This window comes from Bison bison, unplaced genomic scaffold (assembly GCF_000754665.1).
Source record: "Bison bison bison isolate TAMUID 2011002044 unplaced genomic scaffold, Bison_UMD1.0 scf7180017864304, whole genome shotgun sequence".
Lineage (NCBI taxonomy): Eukaryota > Metazoa > Chordata > Mammalia > Artiodactyla > Bovidae > Bison > Bison bison.
Genome location: NW_011494876.1, coordinates 2,222,506 through 2,243,049, shown reverse-complemented (window position 1 = coordinate 2,243,049; position 20,544 = coordinate 2,222,506). Strand labels below are relative to the sequence as shown.

Genomic DNA, 20,544 nt, shown 5'->3' with positions numbered 1-20,544 from the left:
AAATGGCAGCCCACTCCAGTGTTCTTGCCTGGAGAATCCCAGGGACGGGGGAGCCTGGTGGGCTGCCATCTACGGGGTTGCACAGAGTCAGACACGACTGAAGCGACTTAGCAGCAGCAGCAGCAGCAGCCTGTACTTAGCCATCTGCCTCTGCACCTTTTATAAAAGAATGTTGCCTGTAATGTATGTTACAGCCCATTCTCAAAGCTCTGACCTTTAAAGTATTCATTCATACAAGGATAAAAAGTTGCCAAAAAGAAAATAACAATGGTCCTATTGGAGGTTTATGGGAACCTTGTGACCAGGCCTACTTGGACAGCTCTGAGAACAAAGAATTCTGGTATCAAGAAGTCTGCAACAACCAGTAAGTCTAGCTCTGGTTAAGATGGTTCTTTGGGACACTAGTCCACCATCTTCTTGGTCCACTGGCTTTCTGAATAAAGTCAGAAAATTGCTATTCCTTGCCCCAATACCTCATCCCTCGATTTACTGATACGTCATGTGGCAAGCAGCATGAGCTTGAACTTGGTAACAACAATACTGTTTCTGCCATAATGATCAGCATTCAATAAGTGACTGTCAGGATGAAGCAATGAAAGCGTGAATGAATGAAAATTGGATTTGGAATGAACCTTACTTCACTCACTCAAACACTGCTGCTGCTGCTGCTGCTAAGTTGCTTCAGTCGTGTCCGACACTGTGCGACCCCATAGACGGCAGCCCACCAGGCTCTCCCGTCCCTGGGATTCTCCAGGCAAGAACACTGGAGTGGGTTCCCATTTCCTTCTCCAATGCATGAAAGTGAAAAGTGAAAGTGAAGTCGCTCAGTCGTGTCCAACTCTTAGCAACCCCATGGACTGCAGCCCACCAGGCTCCTCCATCCATGGGATTTTCCAGGCAAGAGTACTGGAGTGGGGTGCCATTGCCTTCTCCACAGTCAAACACTAAATCTCTTTAAAACATATGGCCTCTAGATATTGATGTTGAAATACCTCTAGAGTCAGGGAAGTTATTCCCTGTTCAGGTGGTCCATTTCATAACACAGAACTAAGCCTATCTCTTTGCTGACTCCAACCTCTTGTCCTAGTGGTTAATTCCAAGGGAGCATAAAGGACAAGTTTTGTTTCCTACAAATAACCACCCTCAGGCACCTGAGGATAGCTTTTCTTCTCCAGACTGAATTGGTGTCATCCCTGGATCATCTGGCCAGTATCCACCAAGTTCCTAAGTGTCTGGCCCTATGATGGGTCTGGATGAATGGTAATGGAAACAAAGAGCACAGAGATGAGCTGTGTTTTAGTAGCAAAGATGGACATTAAAGAAGTAGACAGCTAGGGATCAAGATTGAGCCACTACTATAATTTCCATTTTTCAGATGAATAAACTAGGATTTAGCCGCCTAAAGATCTCAGGCTATCCATCTCTTTGTGAGGTAAACAGGATAGATGTTTTTTATTCCCATAAACCATGTGGAGAACATAGAGCAAGTGGTATGTTTCAATCTAGAATGATCTTTGTGCTGACCACAAATTACTTATCTCATTTTACTTTGACCAAGAGCAAACCCCACTGTAGAAGTTTCACCTTAGTTATCTGTGCTGTTAAAGGTCTTCCAAAGCCTGTCCTATCTAAAGCATCTGTGTTACTCAACATTTCAAGACTCTAGATTACATAGGAAAGGTACTGTAACCAACCTGTGTCAAGGACAGCTTAGGTTTCCTTTAACCAGGGATTATAAACTCTGTTGTCTTAGGGCCTTATCTGACTACTGTGAACTGTCATTGTTGTTCACATAATATATTTTAAACTTTTTCCTTTTAGTCTAGAGAGCATCACAGATCCCATTTTTCTTTTGTCTCTGACAAGTCTCCTTTGCTTTTATGACCTGCCTTATCCCAAAGGCATTTGAGTATGGAATTCAGCTTGACCCAGAGATGTCTTACCTCATATACCCCTTGCCTTGCTTTTCTTTTTCTTTCTTTCTTCATTTCTTCCTTCCTTTCTCCTTCCTTCCTTCTTTCTTTTTTTTTTTTTTGGTTAGGAAAATAGACATAATCCATTCACCATTTTAACCATTTGAAAGTATACAATTCAGTGGCATGTAATCACTGGCCATGTTGTGAAATCATGTCACCCCAAAAGGGAACCCTACACCCATTAAGCAATCACTCCTCATTCCCTCTTTCTCTCATAATGATTGTTGCAACTACCAAGCTACTTTCTGTCTTCATGGATTTGCCTGTTCTGGGTATTTCATAGAAATGGAATCATCCAATATGTGGCCTGTTTTTGTCTGGCTTCTTTCAATTAGCAGAATGCTTTCAAGGTCTTGCCATATTGAGCATGGATCAGTATTTCATTCCTTTTTATGGCTGAATAGTCCATTGTATGGATATACCACCTTTTGTTTATTCAAATGTTAATGGACATTTGGGTTGTCTCAGTCTTTTGGCTATTATGAAGAGTGCTGCTATTAACATTTGTATGCAAATTCGAACACCTGACTTCAATTCCTTTGGGTGTATCCTTAGGAGTTAGAAACACTGGGTCACCTGGTATATCCATGTCTTTTGTGAGCTGCTTTGTTCTTTGAAAAAGTAGAGGGGGTATGTATGTGGCTGTATCTTGATAGCTCCTTATCAAATATTTGCAAATTTAATTTAAAATTTCTGTTGCTTCAAACTCAACATCTAGGGTTATGGAATCATTCATAATTTTTCTGGGGCACAAATCTGAATAGAAAACAGTGTGAGATGAGCAGAGAGGAGTAAATCCTTTCCTCCCAGTGCAGGAGACTAGCTGTGCCTGATGCAGCTCAGCTCTGACTCAGCAGTTTTGGGGATTTCTCTTCTCCCGAAGGATACTGAGAACCATTGTGAAGTAGTAATGTTTCTGTTACTTCATTAAAAAAAGCTAAATGAGCCATTGAATGTCACAAAACAAAACTGGCTAATTTGTGATGTGTAGATCTGTGCAGAAGACATACTTAACTCCCCACAGAAAAGGTAATTCCTGAGAAATCAGGACTTAGGTAGCGCAGAGAAGAACATGATTACTGAGCAGTCAACCTGGACTAAACCTTCCAGTGTCCTCTTTCATTTTCACTAATCCATAGGACTTTAAGCTGTATCAATAAGTAACAGTTTAGAGCAGAAAAGCAAGGGTTACTTTTCTGCTTGTTAGATGTTTCTCCCTTGATCTTAAGTAATGCTTAACTACCATAAAAACTACTTTGCCAATGGTGGCAAAGGGCATTGGGAAACCTTATTTTGAATATAACTTTTAGAATAACTAAAGTAAGTAAATAAGTGACTTGCCCAGTGGTTTGGAATGAGTCAACAGTGGCTCTGAAAATCACTTAGCATAGGCGTTCTCCTGGGGTTTTAAATCCTAACCAGAGTATAGGGGCTGGGTAATCAGAAAGCAATCCAGCCCATACTATAGGATTTTATTAGCTTTCAGTAATACCACCCATTCCACCCATGTAAGATTTATGACTCTTACCTCTGTCCTGGAATATGACCTAGAATATTCTGGAAAACAGATGGAAAAGCTCAACTAAGCTTATTTTAATTTTCAGAAGATTTTCCTCCAATTTCTTTATAGCTTTTAGAAAATTCTATACAAAGTATATAAGACACACTACCAGCCTCTCTGAAATTCAGCATATCTGTGATTCAGTAAGCAACTATCACAGCCCTGGGTTAACTTGGGTAGTTTGCTCCTTGTTCCATGGGCTACATGTAACTATAAATGTGTTGAAACTCACAGGGAGGAAATAACATTTTAAATTTGAGGGTGAGGAAGATATAAAATAAACTTTTAAGGAACTATTTTATTTAGCTAGTTTGACTGACCACAGGGTGATGTCTAAAAAGGATCATTTAATGCAATGAGTAGAAATTGTCTTTCCTAAAAGACTGGAATCGAGTTGCTTTACTTTTTTTGCTTAGGTGCTCTAACCATGGAGGAAAGAAAATCATTCTTCATATTCACCTGCTCAACCTGTATGGTTGCTGATTTTCTCCATGGAGGAAAGAATGTGTTGTGCTCTTACTAGGGTCAGGCTGTCATTGTTAAATAGTGTGTGGGAAAGCAAGCAAAAGAACAAGTGAAGAACTTGACAGTATGGTGTTCTGCTTGTGCTAAACAGAGTCTTTGGCTAAAAGGAACAGACAGTAAAAATTAATTTATCCTAACATTGCTTTACATCCAAAAAAGGAAAAATAACCTTCAAATTACAACAGGTTCATTTTAAAAGTGGAGTTTGGGCATCTTTGTCCTAAAATATTATATGTGCCAGGGTAAAAGGCAGAAATAACTGTGTGGATACATTTTGTAACTTTAAAGTCATTCACTCATTCAACCAATACAAACACACCTCAGAGACACAATGGGTTTGGTTCCAGATCATCACAATAAAGGGAATATCACAATAAAGTGAGTCACATGGGTTTCCTAGTTTTCCAAGGCACACAAAAAATTATATTTGCACTATAATCTACTAACTATGTCATAGCATTATGTCTAAAAACGTACATAATTTTAAAATTCTTTATTGATTAAAACAAACAAACAAACACAGATGTCCATCACCTCAGCCTTCAGTGTGTCCCAGTAGGAACATCAAAAATCACTGATCACAAGTCCACAGACACGCTGGGCTCTGTCCTCCTTCTCTCTTCTACCTAGAATCACTGCCTCTTGGCGTTTACCCCTGACCACCCTAGAGAAGGTAGGGCTAGCCTATCATTCTCTATCTCAGCACCTTGTCTGTATTGTTTTTTTTTTCCATCACAGCACTTTTCATAATTGGTGATTTCATAGAACATATCTGTTTGCTTGTCTTCTGTCCGTCTCTTTCACTAGATAATCAATCCCTACCATAGCAATTCCACATTTTCTATTGTAACCGTAACGCCTAATGCCTGGCACTTTGCAGACTCTATAAAGATTTGTTGAATACATGAATGAAGGAATGAGTAATAAAGAGTTAGTATTTGGCCCTTGTTCACACATCAAAACCTGATCACTCCCTACTGTAAACTTCATAAAATCTTTGTAACCAACTGGCCAAGGACCTGCAGTTCATGACTAATTTTTCTGTGCTAAGAAGATGAACTTGGGAATCATTTTACAGCTGATATCAATAAAAGTTTTTAGAATACAAATATGCGTTAGAGTGGTTCAAGTCCCTGCACTGGGTCAAACAGCCATGGGGTGGGCAGCTCAACAAAGGCCAGGCAGATCTGAGCACAGCTTGTCCATGGCAATGTGACAGGAAAGTAAAACAGCTGTCCTTACAGGAAAAACAGAGCTTGTTTGACTATTCTAAAAGACATGTTACAATGCTGTGATTTTAGAGTTGAAGCCAATTACCAGGTATTGTTTTATAAAGTCTTTTCTTCTTCCTTCCTTCCTTCCTTCCTTCCTTTCTTCCTTTCTTTCTCTCTCCCTCCCTCCCTCTCTTCCTTCCTTCCTCTTTCCTTCTCTTCCTTCTTTTCTTCCTTCCTTTCTTCCCTCTACCTATTATTCTCTCACTGCATTCATTCATGGAGTCATTCATTCATAAAGTGTCTTCAATGCCACTGTGCTAAAAGCTGGGGAAAACTCTGGTGAACAAGCTTTATGACTTCAAACAGCTGACAATATCAACAGCAAAGATGGGCAAAAACGATTCAGAGCGCTAACTACTGAAGCAGAGTATTTTCAAGGTGCAACGAGAGTGGACAGGAGGGCTACCTGACTCAGTCATTCGAGGGGAGGTATGATCAGCAAGGGCTTCTGAAAAGATACGACATCTTGTCTGAGACTTGAAGGATGAGCAAGGGTCACTCAAATAAGGAAAGGAGGAGGTCAGCCTTATTGTGTTACAGAGGTACTAGGGAGGAAGGAGAGTATTCTGGGTAAAGGTAAGAAAAGGTAAAAAAAAAAAGAGCACTCGTAAGTCCTGGAAGATTTACTCCTTAAAGCTAAGGGATGTATAACCCACATACTCAGAATTCATATTTAATCAAAAGCCCTATAAGTAAGCTATGAGTAAATTCATTAGCTTACTTATAGGGCTTTTGATAATCTATAAATTTATAGATTATAATATTATAAGTTTGTTATGATGGTAATTTTCAAAAGAATTAAAAAGTCAATTTCTTAAACTCAGCCCCAAGAGCATAATAATTCAAAAGTGAGTAAAACTGAGCAGTGAAAAGCTAAATAACTAGCCCAAAGTTGGCAGGTGATCTTAAAAGCCCAGCACTGTGATACACAGTCTTTGCTGAAACGGTGGTCATCATCTGAACTCTCCATCAAGACTTCATGTACCAATGAGGGGTAACATTTGCGAAAGGCCTAAAATATGCTAGGCACTGCACCGAATCCCTCCCTTAACCTCATTTAACCTAAGACCTGGATTCAGCAAAGTCTGACATATAATACCCATTTTGCAGATGAAGTAAATGGAGCCCATAGATTTGATGTCAATTTCCCAGAGTCCCAGGTGGTCTTGTTTACAACACTGTGGTTTTCTGAAGAGAGCATTTTTCTCTTCTTCAATTATTTTGTGCTATATCTGAAAGTCCAGGCTCTATCCTTGTGGTACCATGAATAAACATTAATCCCCCTTCCCCAGTATAGTCAACAGGCCTCTCAATACACAAAGGGGACTAATGACATGCTCCATCTTCATCAAGACTTCCCCTCAACCACATGCCTTAAGGTCTGATTATCAACCAACTGGACCAAGAATTTCATTTTAAGAAGAGGGTGGGGCAGTCACCCTCTAGAGAATTCTACTAATACTTTGATGCCAACTATGCTGAAAGAGGCTGGCCAAGCCAAAAATAAAATAAAAGAATTCACCTTGGGTGCATGTCAACACGGGAGGAGGTAGACTGTAACGATTCAGAGCATGTATTCCTGAGGTCAGGCTTCTGGGCTTCAAATCCCAGCCTTATTACTTAGTAACTACATGAACTTGGATGAATTAACTTAGCTAAGCCTCCAGCTTCCTCATCTTTAAGTGAGGATAAAAATTTAATTACAACACCAGAGAGTTATGGAAAAGGTTAAATGAGGTCCTCCATATAAAAATACTCAATAGAGTGCTTGGTCCATAGCTTAATGAACAACGAGATGTATTACTTTTATTATCATTTGTATTAGGGCCACTGTGCCAGATAATCATAGACGATGCCCCTCACATTGTAGCCTATGGGAATGGCAGCCTTGGGCTTGTACAGTGTACAACCTGTGTGACTGTATACAACATTCCTGATGATCACGCTATTGTGCATAGGTGGAACTCATGCTTCTCAAGGTGGACACTTGGATTATTTCTCATGAAGAAGAGGGTGCCATTTGCTATATGCCTGGCATGAAGTACATCTTGCCAACAAGCAGGTGGGTTTTTAATAGTGTCCAAGGGGGAAGCAAAATGAAAAAATGCACATGTAGAAAGCAAACAACAGCTCTGAGTTAGCTGTCAAGAACAGCTAAGAAGAAGAGAACTTCCCATAACAGGATGGGATGGGGGTAGCAAGTGTCCAGCATCTGATTCACTGGGCTCTAAGGCTGTGCCCTGACATCTCACCGACATTAGGTCAAGGTGTCACTTGATGAGGGGAGGGAAGTTAAGACATGTGTCTGCACATATCAGGTAAAATGGAAGTGGAGTGAGTGGGTGCAGAGGAGGAGAGAACCAGAATGAAGGTGCAGGTTGATTGAGGGGAGCATGAAGGGGGTGGACTATCAAGTGACCACCCAGTTGACTGTTTAACAAGGACACTTTAGACCATGGAAGTAGGGGCAATTAACAATTACACCAGGGCTGCCCCAGGTAAGTAGGATGAGAGGCCACTCTTTTCCTGACATGGCTTATGAAGGTGGTTGCCCAATTGCTCACAGCATTCCCTTGAAGCCTTGTGGCCAAGGGGATGTTAGGAAAGGACCACCAGCATGCCCTGCTAATGAGAAACTATGGCTTTTGATGGAACTTCTCCCTCTACCATCTAGCAGCCCTGAGACTCACTTTGGCCAGCTTAGTGTCATATGAGGGCCTCCAATCCCCCTCACTAACCAGGTCCACTAGTCTCCAACTCTTTACTTTGGGTTCAGGCTGATGGGGAAGCATGTTGGCAGGAGGGTAACTATCAGAGTCTGCTTTTCTCATTGCTTCCGTATGATCAGCTTCTAAATTTAGCCACAGGCCAGGCTTTCTTCGTAGGTCTTCTGTTCTTACATGGCATTTGAAAGCAATATTTGAGGAAGGATTTAGAAAGATCAATCTGCATGGCACATGCAAAGATGTAAATTTCTAGGCACGTTTTGGATGATTAGAGAAGAGGATCTCCTCAGTGCATGTCTGGCAAGATTTCTAGTCTGTGGGAGTCAGAAAGAAGTGTCAATGGAGCATGCATTTTTCCAACTGACTCCAGCGTTTTCAAAAGTTGGCTACAGCGTCAGCTGTCAGCTTAGATTCATTTCTGAACACTCTTACTCTGTGCTCCTTGGAGCAGTCACACAGGGTGGAGTTTGGCAGGACATGAAGACAGAGAGGGAGAGAGCAGGCAGTGGTAGGTCTGAAGCAAGAATCAGAAAGAGTGTTGAGTGGTGACACACAGGCAGAGACGAAGAAATCTTTTCTCCCTTCCATATCTCACCCTGTCAATCCCCAAGCCACTCGATTATTTATAGTTTTCTCAGAGGGACTTTGCATAGTTACCATTTTACCATTTTATAGATGGCAAACTCACAGCTCAGAAAATTAGGCATCCTTGTTCTAAGCCAGGCGTCTGAAGTGTGGCAGTGCCAGGATATGAACCACATCTGAAGAATTCTACAGCCTCTGGGGTTCCCAGCAACTTGTGTGGCTCAAGTACAATTAATTTGAAATATAACTGCTCTAGCTATTCCTCTCTACCACTGTCTGATAAAAGTGAAAAAAAGAAAAGAAAGAAAAGAAAATAATAATAAAAAAAAACCCTAGAGTTTCCTTTGAAAAGGAAAATGAGAAAAAAAAAATTTTTGTTTTCTTTTAGCAGAGAGGGTGAGACTCCTAAAGAAAAGAGATGACTGAAAACAATGGAAATAATCAATCAGGAAGGTGAGAGAGAGGGAAGAACAGAGCTGGAAGGCTGAATCCCCACAAGGATTAAAAATGCAGTTATAGGAAAACAAATCCCATTTAAAATGGAATAAAACAGAATAAAACACCTAGGAATAAATTTAACCAAGGAGGTGAAAGATCTGTACATTGAAAACTAATAAAAGACACTGAAGAGGGCAGAAATACATGGAAAGATTCTGTGCTCATAGGCTGGAGGAATTAATATGGTTAAAAGGTTCATAATATCCAAAGCACCATATGCAAAAGAATAAAACTGGACCTCAATCTTACACCATAATAAAAATAAACATGTGGGTCGCAAAGAGTCAGACATGACTGAGCGACTGAACTGAACTGAACTGAACTGAATATAAAGCACTCACCAGAGTGCCAGGCACTGTCTCTCCTGTCCTGAAAAACTATTCCTGGTGGGAAATTCCTGTCTCAACTTCCTATCTCTGAACATTTTACACCTTGTGCTTTCTGTTTCATTCCAATGTCAGTAGATAAAGTATTGCTTTTAAAAATATCTTTTCCTCCCTTGTCTACAACTGAATCTTCTCCACTGGAAACAGAGGATCCTCCCTACGAAAGTCCTATCCTTGCTAGAGCCAGGCCATTCCTCAGGGACACTTAGTGTTTTCTTTAACTAGACATTAACTTGGAGAAAAACAAATTGGTCTATTTCTGCATCAACGGAGCAGTTCTTCGGAGGCACTCACAGTTTTTTAAATGTTGAAAATCCTTCACTAATTAATCCGGGTTTCAAATGAAATGCCTGCCTCCCAGCTGATGGCTGAAGCCGTGGAAGAAAAAAAAAATTCCAGAGGAGATCCTACCTAGGGTCTGCCCAGTGGCTGTTTGAACTTACGCAAATGACCACGTCTGAATACACACATTCAAAAATATTTCTTCCATCTCCCCCTCCTTCTGGGAAAGTTATCTTCATGCATTTGGCCCACGGCCTGTTCAACTTTTTCTGGAGGCAGCCAGATTTGCAACATCAAGAACACAAGCGTTGGAATGGCAGAAAAAGGAGGAGTTCTCCCACCCTGCCTGGAACGAACTCCTGCCCTCTGACAGTGACCTGGTGGGAAAACGCCAGCCTGGTCACTGCGCTGGAGGGCTTCACAGGGGAACGGATGTGATGATAGCAAGGGGGCTGAGCGAGAGGCTGGCAGGTGCCCGCTTCCTGGCTCTACTTACTTCTTGCCATTCCTCTGCCCTCCACGCGTAGAGCGGACACGGCGGGGCTTGGCAGGCGCGCTCCGACTCTGGTCGGGTGTAGGGGTTGCACTCGGTTTCTCTGGCCGTTTTGTGCGTTCCCATCTGACAGCCCACATTTCTCCGCCGAACGCCTTGGCCGCACGACACGGAGCACTGCAAGGACAAGAGGATGTAAGTGGGAGCTCTGGATTGTTGGTGGGAGGGGGCGGTCATCAGGGTGGAGAGGGTCAAGGACCTGGGGATGGCATTCCTAATCCAATGATCTTCACAGTCATCACGGGGTTTTCTAATTTCCAGTGAAAGGGACCCAGGAAATGTCTAAAATCTGCAGCCTCATTGCCTAACAAAGCCAGTTGAGTGAGGAAGAGACTCAAGTTTGGGGGTAATTTCTCAAGTTAACAAAACTCCTGGACAATGGAAGAGGCTGGGAGACATCATTCAGAAACATTCAGTACATCCTAGAGTACTGCTGCCATGGGAAATGAAAATCCCAAGTGATTTCTATCCCGGAAGGTTGGAGGGCCTTGAAAATTGGAGAGACAGTTGCACACAAGAGAATTTCTTGGCAGATGAAAATTATAACTCAAGGAGAGAAAATCACTGAAGATTTTATGGCCTTATAAGTAGAATTATTTTCTCCAGTCTCCTCTTCTTCTTGCTCCTATTACTAGAGATAGGGGAATTCGGATGAATGTATGAAAAATAAAAGCTGACAGAGAAAAACTATTTCCTTGGGCGTTGTGTTTTCAGCCTGTGAAATGTACTGTTAATCAGGCTGAAACATTTTGTTGACCAAGCTGCAAAACACCCTATTAATCTGCAATTAACTTTTCTCTAAATTAATTTTTTAGTGGTTTCCTCGTTACTGGGTTTTATAATCTCACTCATGGGCAGCCAAGAATTATTATCTTTATTAAGCTTTTGACAGTGAGAAACTAAAGGCAACATTTAACTGGAAAGAAATGCCTATTATTTCACTTAGCTATTAAAAATTGTTTCCAAGTTTGTGTGATAGCTGAGCCTCCATTCATTTGTCTGACTGAGAAAACAAGCTTAACATACATTAATATCATATTCCTAAGAGGAAGTCTTCATACAGAGTAGAATCAAGCTTTTAAATTAGATAAAAATTCCTGTCCAGCTACCCTGCAGCAGGATTCATCGTACTCTGAGGCTAATGGGAATTTACTATCAAGAAGCACCCCTAATGAATTCTGGTGCATATTAGTATTATTTCCATTTCAGATTCTAAAAAAACAGGTGATAATATTTAGAAGGCAGCTTGGGAAATCATATCATTTCAGATAAGTCTGCCAGGCAAGGAGCTTAAGCGTTCACATCAAAGCTAGCTGAAGAGAAGGAAATATTTTAGAGCAACATTGCTACTATTGTTTGGGTTTAATTGTATTAATTGGATTGAATGAGTTTGTGACCCACAAGAAATCAGACATTTAAAGTCATTGTGCTCTGGGTGGAATGAGAGGGTGCCTGAGCACAAGTGACTGCCTTGTCTACAGAAGATGGCCATGTAATACTTCGGGGAGCTATGTGTATATTTCCCATTGATTCCACATTAAATGAATGAACTATGACATAGGAGAAATAGCACAGGAATGACAGAAATCGTCAACCACGGACAGCAAATAACAACCAAAACACTCTCTGTGTATTTGAATTTGGGGCCTTAAGCATAAAACAGAACAATTCCAGAACGTATCCAAGTAAAAGCACAAGGAAAAAAATAAGAACAATTAAGTAAACAAGTCTGAATTTGCATAGAGCTGATATATATTCAAAATCTCATCATGCTTTAATAAGGTAAAGAAAAAGGAAAAAACATTCAAGGATTTCCAGGTGTATACTATTCAGGTTCTAAGTAAATGCAATTTCTTTTTGATGCCACTGTTTGTTACTAAATTATTACTTATGGCTCAGCAAAGATAAGGTATTATCAGCCATAAGCATCCAATATTTAAGAAATAATTTCTACAATGTTCAATATTTTTTTCCAAAGGGCAAATAAAGACAGAGGAAGTTTCAATTATACAATAATGTCATTGTGGCTTTTGATTTTCATATTGCCAAAGCTAGCCCTGACTTAACATATTCAAAGATTTGTACAGGGCTTATATGCATAGCAAGGTATAATAAGCCTTGCCTCTGTGAAAACTGCATTCATGGCAATCTTGGTGCAAAATGAAGTGTACTGCATCAGAGCTAGTTCTCTGTGTTGGACTTTTCTTCCTGTGCTGTCTCAGGGGAGGCAACATTTAGCATACAGAGCAAGCCAGGCTTGCTTGGTAAATTCTGAGAGATTTGTGCAGAAATCCTATGAATAAAACAGCATCAGAAAGACCTCTGTGTGACCCTGGAGGTGCTGATGGTGGTGGTGTGTGCACGTGTGTGTGCTTAATTCTTGTTCTATGTAGTCCAGTTTTTAGTTACTCTAAGAAGAAAAAAGGTTGAGCAGCATATTAACATGTGCCCTCCTCCTGCAACTATCATTCCTGCATGGCAGTCTATTTGTGCAGGTTTGAACGCAAATGTTTTTAGTTCCAAACTACTAAGCTAGGAGCTGTGTTTCATCTCTCTGGACTCCCTGCTATGCAATGTTAGTATGCAGAACTCACCAATTTAAAGGAGAAAGTTAATGCTTCTTTCTATAGATAAAACAAATCTCTATGGAACTTGTGATGCTTAGGGAACTGTAGTACATACTTGAAAGCCTAGAAAGAATTTTACATACTTTCTATCAGTGTGACTGCTACAATCATGGCCATGACAGGATTCAAAGGAGGGATTAGCTTGAAAAATAACAAACTTTAATAACTAACTAAAGTATGAACTAACTTTAATAAATAACAACTGGTAACAATAATAGCAAACTTAGTGAGCACTTACTAGGCCAGGCTCTATTCTAGGGTTTCTCAACCTAAGAAATCATTTTTGTTGGAGACTGTCCTGTGCATTGGAGGAAGTTCAGGGGCATCCCTGGACTCTATCCCACTACACGTCGGTTGCATTCCCTCTCCTCTGCCAAACTGAGACAACTAAAACTGTCTCCAGACACCTCCAAACATCCCAAGAGTTACAAAATCACTGCCAGTGGAGACCTTAGTTCTATGCTAAGCATCTTGCATAAAATATATTTCATACTTCCCAGTAAACCTTTTACATAGATACTTCGCACATAAATAAAGCAAAGAACAATCACCCTAACTCAAGCAAAAACTAAAACAAAAAGTAATTCAAATAAGTTCTATCCTAGGCAATAAACCAAAGCCACTGTGGACTAGGATTTGGCTTCCAGTTTTAAGATATGGTGCTAGTATTATGCGGCCTTTTGTACTACGTCAGCAAGAGTGGGTGAAAGGACTGTATTCAAACAATTCAACATCAACGTTTGCAGTTCAAATACAAGTCACAGACAGCACATATCACTACGGCAACTCTAGTTCTCATCACTGACCATGTGCATAGGGTTTCTAAGATTTCTCAAAGGACACACATTGCACATCTGCCATGTTTCTCCATTAAACACTTCATAATCACATGACCAAGCCACTCTCATGGTAGTTACAAAAAATTCCCAACCAAAAATGGCTGATAGGTTCATAATGCAATTTGCCGATTTCCATTTTGGCATGAGCACTGAAGAACTTTAAAAAAATCAAGTGTTTCCCTGACTTCAAGACACAGTGCTACATTTTGTATCACTGAGAAAGAAAAAGGAGCAATTAATCACGACCTTCTATTAGATGTAAGGACCATCCTGACCACAGAAATGTTCAAGTATCAAAAAAAAACTGGTATCTCAGGGCTGAATGAATTCATGATAGATGAATAATGGTAAAGTGTTACTTTCATTCTAATCTGATCATTTTTATTGTTTATTCTTAATCTTCTTTTGTTTAGGAAGCTTTTTTATAGGAATAGGATACATTAACGATGTTTACTCTGGAAGGCTTTTGAATCATGGACCTATAGAGCCTTCACAGTTATCAAGCTGAATCAAGAATCAGATGCTGATTTTGTCTGAAAATTTCATCCCTCAGCTCTTTATCAAAATCATCTAAACAAACTGAACATGAACTTTTGAAAAAAAAAATGCTTTCAAACTTGAGTATGTTTTTCAATTAAGGTTCTTCTTTTACTAGAAAAATTTCCTTGACACATTCAAGATGTTCAAAAGATGTAAAAGTGAAACATTCCACTTTAAATCTCAAAACACTAATTGTGAGGAAAAGACAAAGAAGATTAGCAAGGCTGCACTAGCTTCCTCTCCCACTATTCTATATGTCTTATTATTGTCAGACATTTTGACATAATGAGAAATTACAATAATTATTTCCCCTACCCTGAAGACGAGATGACTAAAATACAGCCACCAGCAGAAAACAGAAGAACCAGATATAAAATCTTCTAAAAATTATTGCAAATGGATAATCATTATTCTTGCTTTATATTACTGCCTTAGGGATATTTCTGTTTACCATGGGATCATTAGTAAACCAATAATCTTTAATCATGCAGACTATCTTTCTCCATCAACCTCTGGGTCTGATTATCTTCAGGTATGTTTCAAAATTGCACAAATCGGATTTTACCCATGTAGCATCTTATCTTGCCTGCTTTTATAATTCATTTCTATAAATCAAATCAAGCATTAGAAAGTTGGCCACAGACCATTACACGACTGTTTTTACTTGCATTTTCCACAAAGGTAACTAGACTTTCCTAAGCAATCATTTTGAACAGGTGCAGTCTTTTTGGGGGAAGCATTCCGATAATCCTATTACCTTATGTTTGAAAAAACCCCAAGGGTTCAAACCTAATCATCCCAGCTTTGTGAGCAATTTTAGACTTTCCATCAAGTTCACAGGATATGAGAGTAAAACTCACTCTGTGCTTACCAATAAAGAGTGAAAGAGTCTTTTAATCATCCTTCTTTTAAATGAACTGACTTTTATAACAACTATCAATTAAGTGCATCTCGACAAGATGCAAATAGATAAGTCGAGGCCAAGGGACATAAAGAAAAATAACAGCATGAAAGTATGCAAGAGGACAAGCTAATTGGTGTGGTATCTTAAATAATGTTAGCTATAGGCTTTTACATGAATTGAACAGCTCGAAAATACAAGGGCTGGAAGTCAGAGATGACAGTAGTCAGTGAGACAAACCATTACTGATGACCAGTACGAAATACTGCCTAGAAATCTGATCCCTTAAAGAAGCCAGAAGAGGAACTAGCTTTGGCTGGACACAGACACTTTGTTAAAATAAAAATAAAAACAAAATGTGATATGATAAAAGCACTCTGAGGCTATTCTGCTGGGGTACAATGCAGGCCACATTTTATTTCTGTGTGAAGGGGAATATGACTGTGAGGTATGGGGGACAATGACAGCAGCCCAGAGCATTTAAGAAAAATTCATGTTTCTAGAGGAATTTCCTATCATTCATGTTGAAATAGAGGATTCTCAACTCCTTCTCATGTTAACACAGCTGTACAAAGCTTCTTTGCGGTGTTAGGAATCAAGATCCAGGCTCTGAAAGAATCAATTCTACAGGCTGCCAACCTTGAACCTGGTTTCCTATTGATTCTCCAGAGTATGTGCATACATCTCTACTGCACAGGAGAACCACAAACTCAGCAAAACCTCACTGCATCAAATTAACAGAGGGAAAGAGCATATTACACACAGAATATGTGAAAAGACATTGGGCCTTACTACTTTTAAGTAAGCACCTTCAACTAAGCTAAGGAAATGTGTAAGTGAGGAGTAACAAGATATACTTTAAGGGCCAGATATGAGTGATCTGTTCACCCACCAATTGTTAATGTGTAAACAAAAGCTTCTCAAGTTCCCTCTTGAATTCAATAGGGAAACCTACTGAATTTAGCAAATGTGTACAATTAGTGGAGTCTAACTGTCATCAGTTTCTTGGGTACGTCCCCCACTTTCCCATTGGATATACACATACTGCACTCATTCAAACAAAATATTTCTCTTGAGAGATTATTAGAGTTAAGACTACTGAGCTAAGTATGTGGCATTCATTACTGCAATAAATCCTCACAAGAGCTATATGAAGTCAGGTCAGCAAGGTCACACAAATCACCCCAAGTCACAGAGCTAGGAAATGACAGAAAACTTCCCCATCTATCCCCCACCTCTACTGTATACAATCTAACAGGCAGAGAAGTATTCTTTAATCCTTCATATTGACAGCTCTTTCTTTAAGAACCTCAAAGGTAAATCTGAACTCAATTCCTGCCAGGTAACCATAGTCAACCTTACTGGAATCTGAATTAGTGGTTTTCTAAATGGTGAATAATAAAAAGCCATCAGCAAAGCATTGAGGGCTACTCTGTCCTACACAGTTGACATCTATCACCACTTAGAATTAATCCCCACAACTGTCCTAGTATATATATTACCCAAAGCACCAAGGGATGAAGCCACTTGCCCAAGGTCCCACAGCTAGTGAGCATTCTGACATAAGGCTGTCTCCTTCCCTGTCTCCACACTCCCCTCTAAAAAACTGAAACTGAGCAGGGAAACAAGCCAACACACTGGTGTCAGCCACGTGGCCAAAGGGAAGTAAGAAGTCGTTACAGGAGAAGTGTTGCTCACCTGACTCCAGGCGCCAGCCTTCCACTTGGGGCATCTTCCTCCTCGGCACTTTCTGTGCCCATTTGGCTTAGCAAGGTGTTTACAGTAATCACTTTCTAAATGGCTTCCATCTTTTGCCATGCAGTAAACATTTCGTTGTTTATGCCCTCGACCACAAGAGACAGAACACTGAAATATAAAGCAATGGCAAGGTTGTTTTTTTTTTTTTTTTTAAATCACAAGAAATTTGATAAAAACCTAGGTCGTGAGATGTTAAGATCATGCCTAACAAGAGTCACCATTCCCTCCCCCTCTGCAGTGCCATTTTGGATAATATCTCAAGGCTCAACATGGAAGGAACGTGGCAGTGGAGGAAAAAAATATGGACAGTGGGAATCCTGTCTAGTATTTTGGGTCACTCAAGAGTGAGGGTAAATCCTGGTAATATAGGCCAAAAATAAGCCCACGAACCTGAAATTACCATGAAATTATGATTTAAAGAAGTCCTACTATGAATTAGTAAGGATTTATTTTGGACATCTCACTTCATGCAGTCTCTGGTCAAGATATTTCTTCAACAAAATGCCTCGTGATCCACTCTTTTGGATAAAGGTACATTTCCAAAATACAGCTGTGTTCAATTTCCTTATGAATTGATTTAAGGAAACTCTTCTACCATTTTTCAGAGGATAAGCTCTCATTTTCCCAGTCCATTGGAAAGGAGGTGAAAAAGGCATGTTAGAAACTGAAAGGTAAGTTAGCAGGTGGGTCTGTGCCAAGTTTGGGAGGGAGGCATTACCTTTCAACTTTGATCTGCAGGTTCACTGAACTGTTTTAATGTGACCTTGTCTGACCACATCTAAGAAACTTGACTTTGATTTCAGAGTAGGTTTCTCAGAAAGGTTTAGGAATCAAAGTGCTCATGGAGTTGGGACAAAAATGTGACATGACAGCTTCTTGTAGAACAGGCAAGAGGCTGGCCCCAATGAGTACACTGAGATATTCAACGTCCATTGCCTCATTAGCGATTACAGAAGTCATTACCACTTGGATCATAAGCTTGCTGGCTCCGGTTTTCAAGACACATTATTTCCCAATACAATGTCCTTACATTTCAGAGGGAACTGAGTTTAAGAATGAAGAGTAAAAATGTGAAAATGCAACAAAAATAGATTTCAAGTATCATTTCTTTCTACTCAATGTTTCTAGTTTCTCCTTTGAACTTTGTGATTTTGTTAACTTAAATGGCCAAAGTGTCCTTTCAGGTCTAATAGATAAATAGCACCATGTAAAACATGTAGCCTAATATAAATTGAACCACCATTACCAAGCGAGCTCTAAGTGATCCCATTCATATATGTGCCAGACATGTTTTTTCTAGTAAATATAGACTATTATAAAAATTCCAAAGTAGCTGCTAGAGAAATATAAAATATGTGTATTAATATATTTGGGCCTAACTTTTTACTTTAGGAGATGGAAAGGTTTTTTTCTTTTGAGCTCTTATTTTGTGAGTATTATGATTTTGAGTAGTCATTCTGGAAGGAGTATACAGTGTGGAAGGAAGGAGTCCAATTTAAATATCTACATCAAAAATATCCATCTTTCAGCCTTTAGAGTTTTGATGTATATGAAGACTTTGGGCTACAATTCTAGAAGACTTTTATAATGAATCTCCAAGAAGTTTCCCTATAAACCAACTTACACACAGATAATCCCTATTATTAGTGACTAATTTTAGTATTTAAAAATGTTACTTCCACCAACATTACAAGCACAGTTAGAGTTTGAGGTGCGTTCATTTGTTTAGTCAGCAGACATTTATTAAGCACCTACCAAGTTTTCAGGATTATGCAAAGTGTTGGGAATACAGTGATAAATAAGAGTGATATAATCCCTGCCCTTGTGGAGTTTAGAGACCAGTGAGGGAGACCAGCATTAATCAAGTGACAACAAAAACAAATACATATTTGCTAACTGACATGAGTACGCTGAAGAAAAGGGGCTGAAGTGCCTGCAAGAGGAGTCCCTGGGGCATTCCTGAGGGCCAGACCATGTCAAGCTAATAGGTCACAATAATGTATTTTATTCTCCACAAGACGGAAAATCACTGAGGGGTTTTAAGTTAGCGTAAGACACAGTCTAATTTTCGTTTCAAAATTCTATTTTTACTACCGAGTAGACAATGGGTAGAAATTCAGCATTAGTGGAAACAAGAAAACTTAGGAAGCTAACGCAGTTGTCCAAGCAAGAGGTGATGGTGGCACTGATGAGGGTGCAAAGTGGAGGGGTGAAGGAAGCTGGTGAATTTAAAACCGTTTTTGAACTACGAATGACAGTTCCCTGATGGATCTGCTGTGGGGTGGATAGGAGAGGGCAGGGGCAGGAAGGCCTCCAGGTTTTCTGCTTTGGGCAATTGGATTAGAGTGATGATACGGACAGAGATGGGAAAAACAGCACGGGGAGTCAAGAATATATTATTTTCTAGGAGATGAGCTGAATTTAGAGGATATGGGTTCATGGGTGGTAATGTGTTTGATTAGGGTGAAGAAACAGACACAGCTATCTTATTAATCAGATGAACAAGTATCAATTGAAAGCAAGTTTGACCCTGAAGGATCATCATTTCAATATACAAACAGTTCAGACAAGCTGTCCCTTAATATGGAGGGGAGGAAGAAAGTTGGTGGAAATGGAGATTTAGTAACCTATTGGTCTGTAAGTTCCATGAGGTCAGGGGTTACAGAAGCTTTGTTTATCACTATGGGCTTATACTTCCAACACTTTGTAGAATACTTAGAACTTAGCAGATGCTCAATAAGTGTTGAATGGACAAATAAAACAAATCCATTTAGTGGTCACTAGAAGAGGTAACCTAATATTAGGGAGCAATCTACAAAGGCAGAATTAGCAAAGGCACAGCTTTCTCCCATTCATTAGGTGCAAGGTACTACTCAAAGACTTTATATATATTATCTCATTTAATCCTTCCAATAACCACAGAGATAGGTACTATTATTGAAGGCAAATGGCGTTTTCAAAATGGCATAACCAAAATGCTTTATGTGTATACATCTCTTCCTATATGACTCCAATTAAGTGGTTAGATGTCTTTTGGGAACATAACAGCACAGTGAAAATCAACAGCATCACTGATAATAATTCATCTGAGAAATGCTACTGGTGCAACCAACATCTATTACCCAGGAAATAAAGATGGAGGAAGTTGATTTTAAATATAACACCTTAAAACTCTTTTAAATACCTGGATTAGCTACATCGGCAATGGCACCCCACTCCAGTACTCTTGCCTGGAAAATCCCATGAACGGAGGAGCCTGGTAGGCTGCAGTCCACGGGATCGCTAAGAGTCGGGCACGACTGAGCGAATTCACTTTCACTTTCCACTTTCATGCATTGGAGAAGGAAATGGCAACCCACTCCAGTATTCTTCCCTGGAGGATCCCAGGGACGGAGGAGCCTGGTGGGCTGCCGAACTGGGGTCACACAGAGTCAGACACAACTGAAGCTGGAGAATTCCAGGGATGGAGGAGCCGGCTGCCGTCTATGGGGTCGCATGGAATCAGACACGACT

General features: G+C 39.9%; 1 protein-coding gene and 1 long non-coding RNA gene across 4 annotated transcripts in view; one reads left to right on the top strand and one right to left on the bottom strand.

Annotated features, from left to right (window-relative positions):
* Nucleotides 1-20,544, bottom strand: part of ADAMTS9 (ADAM metallopeptidase with thrombospondin type 1 motif, 9) — a 163,607-nt gene that overhangs the window by 25,887 nt on the left and 117,176 nt on the right. For 2 of the 3 annotated variants that reach the window (XM_010851525.1, XM_010851527.1), the window contains 2 exons: nucleotides 16,972-17,139; nucleotides 10,310-10,483 (listed from right to left, as the gene is read on the bottom strand). In XM_010851525.1, the coding sequence (XP_010849827.1) occupies nucleotides 10,310-10,483; nucleotides 16,972-17,139 (342 nt within the window). The remainder of the gene's footprint in view (nucleotides 1-10,309; nucleotides 10,484-16,971; nucleotides 17,140-20,544) is intronic. The other variant, XM_010851526.1, reaches the window with a different exon arrangement.
* Nucleotides 17,110-20,544, top strand: part of LOC104997055 — a 19,353-nt gene continuing 15,918 nt past the window's right edge. Inside the window, exon 1 of the long non-coding RNA XR_826281.1 lies at nucleotides 17,110-17,702. This is a non-coding gene — a long non-coding RNA (uncharacterized LOC104997055). The remainder of the gene's footprint in view (nucleotides 17,703-20,544) is intronic.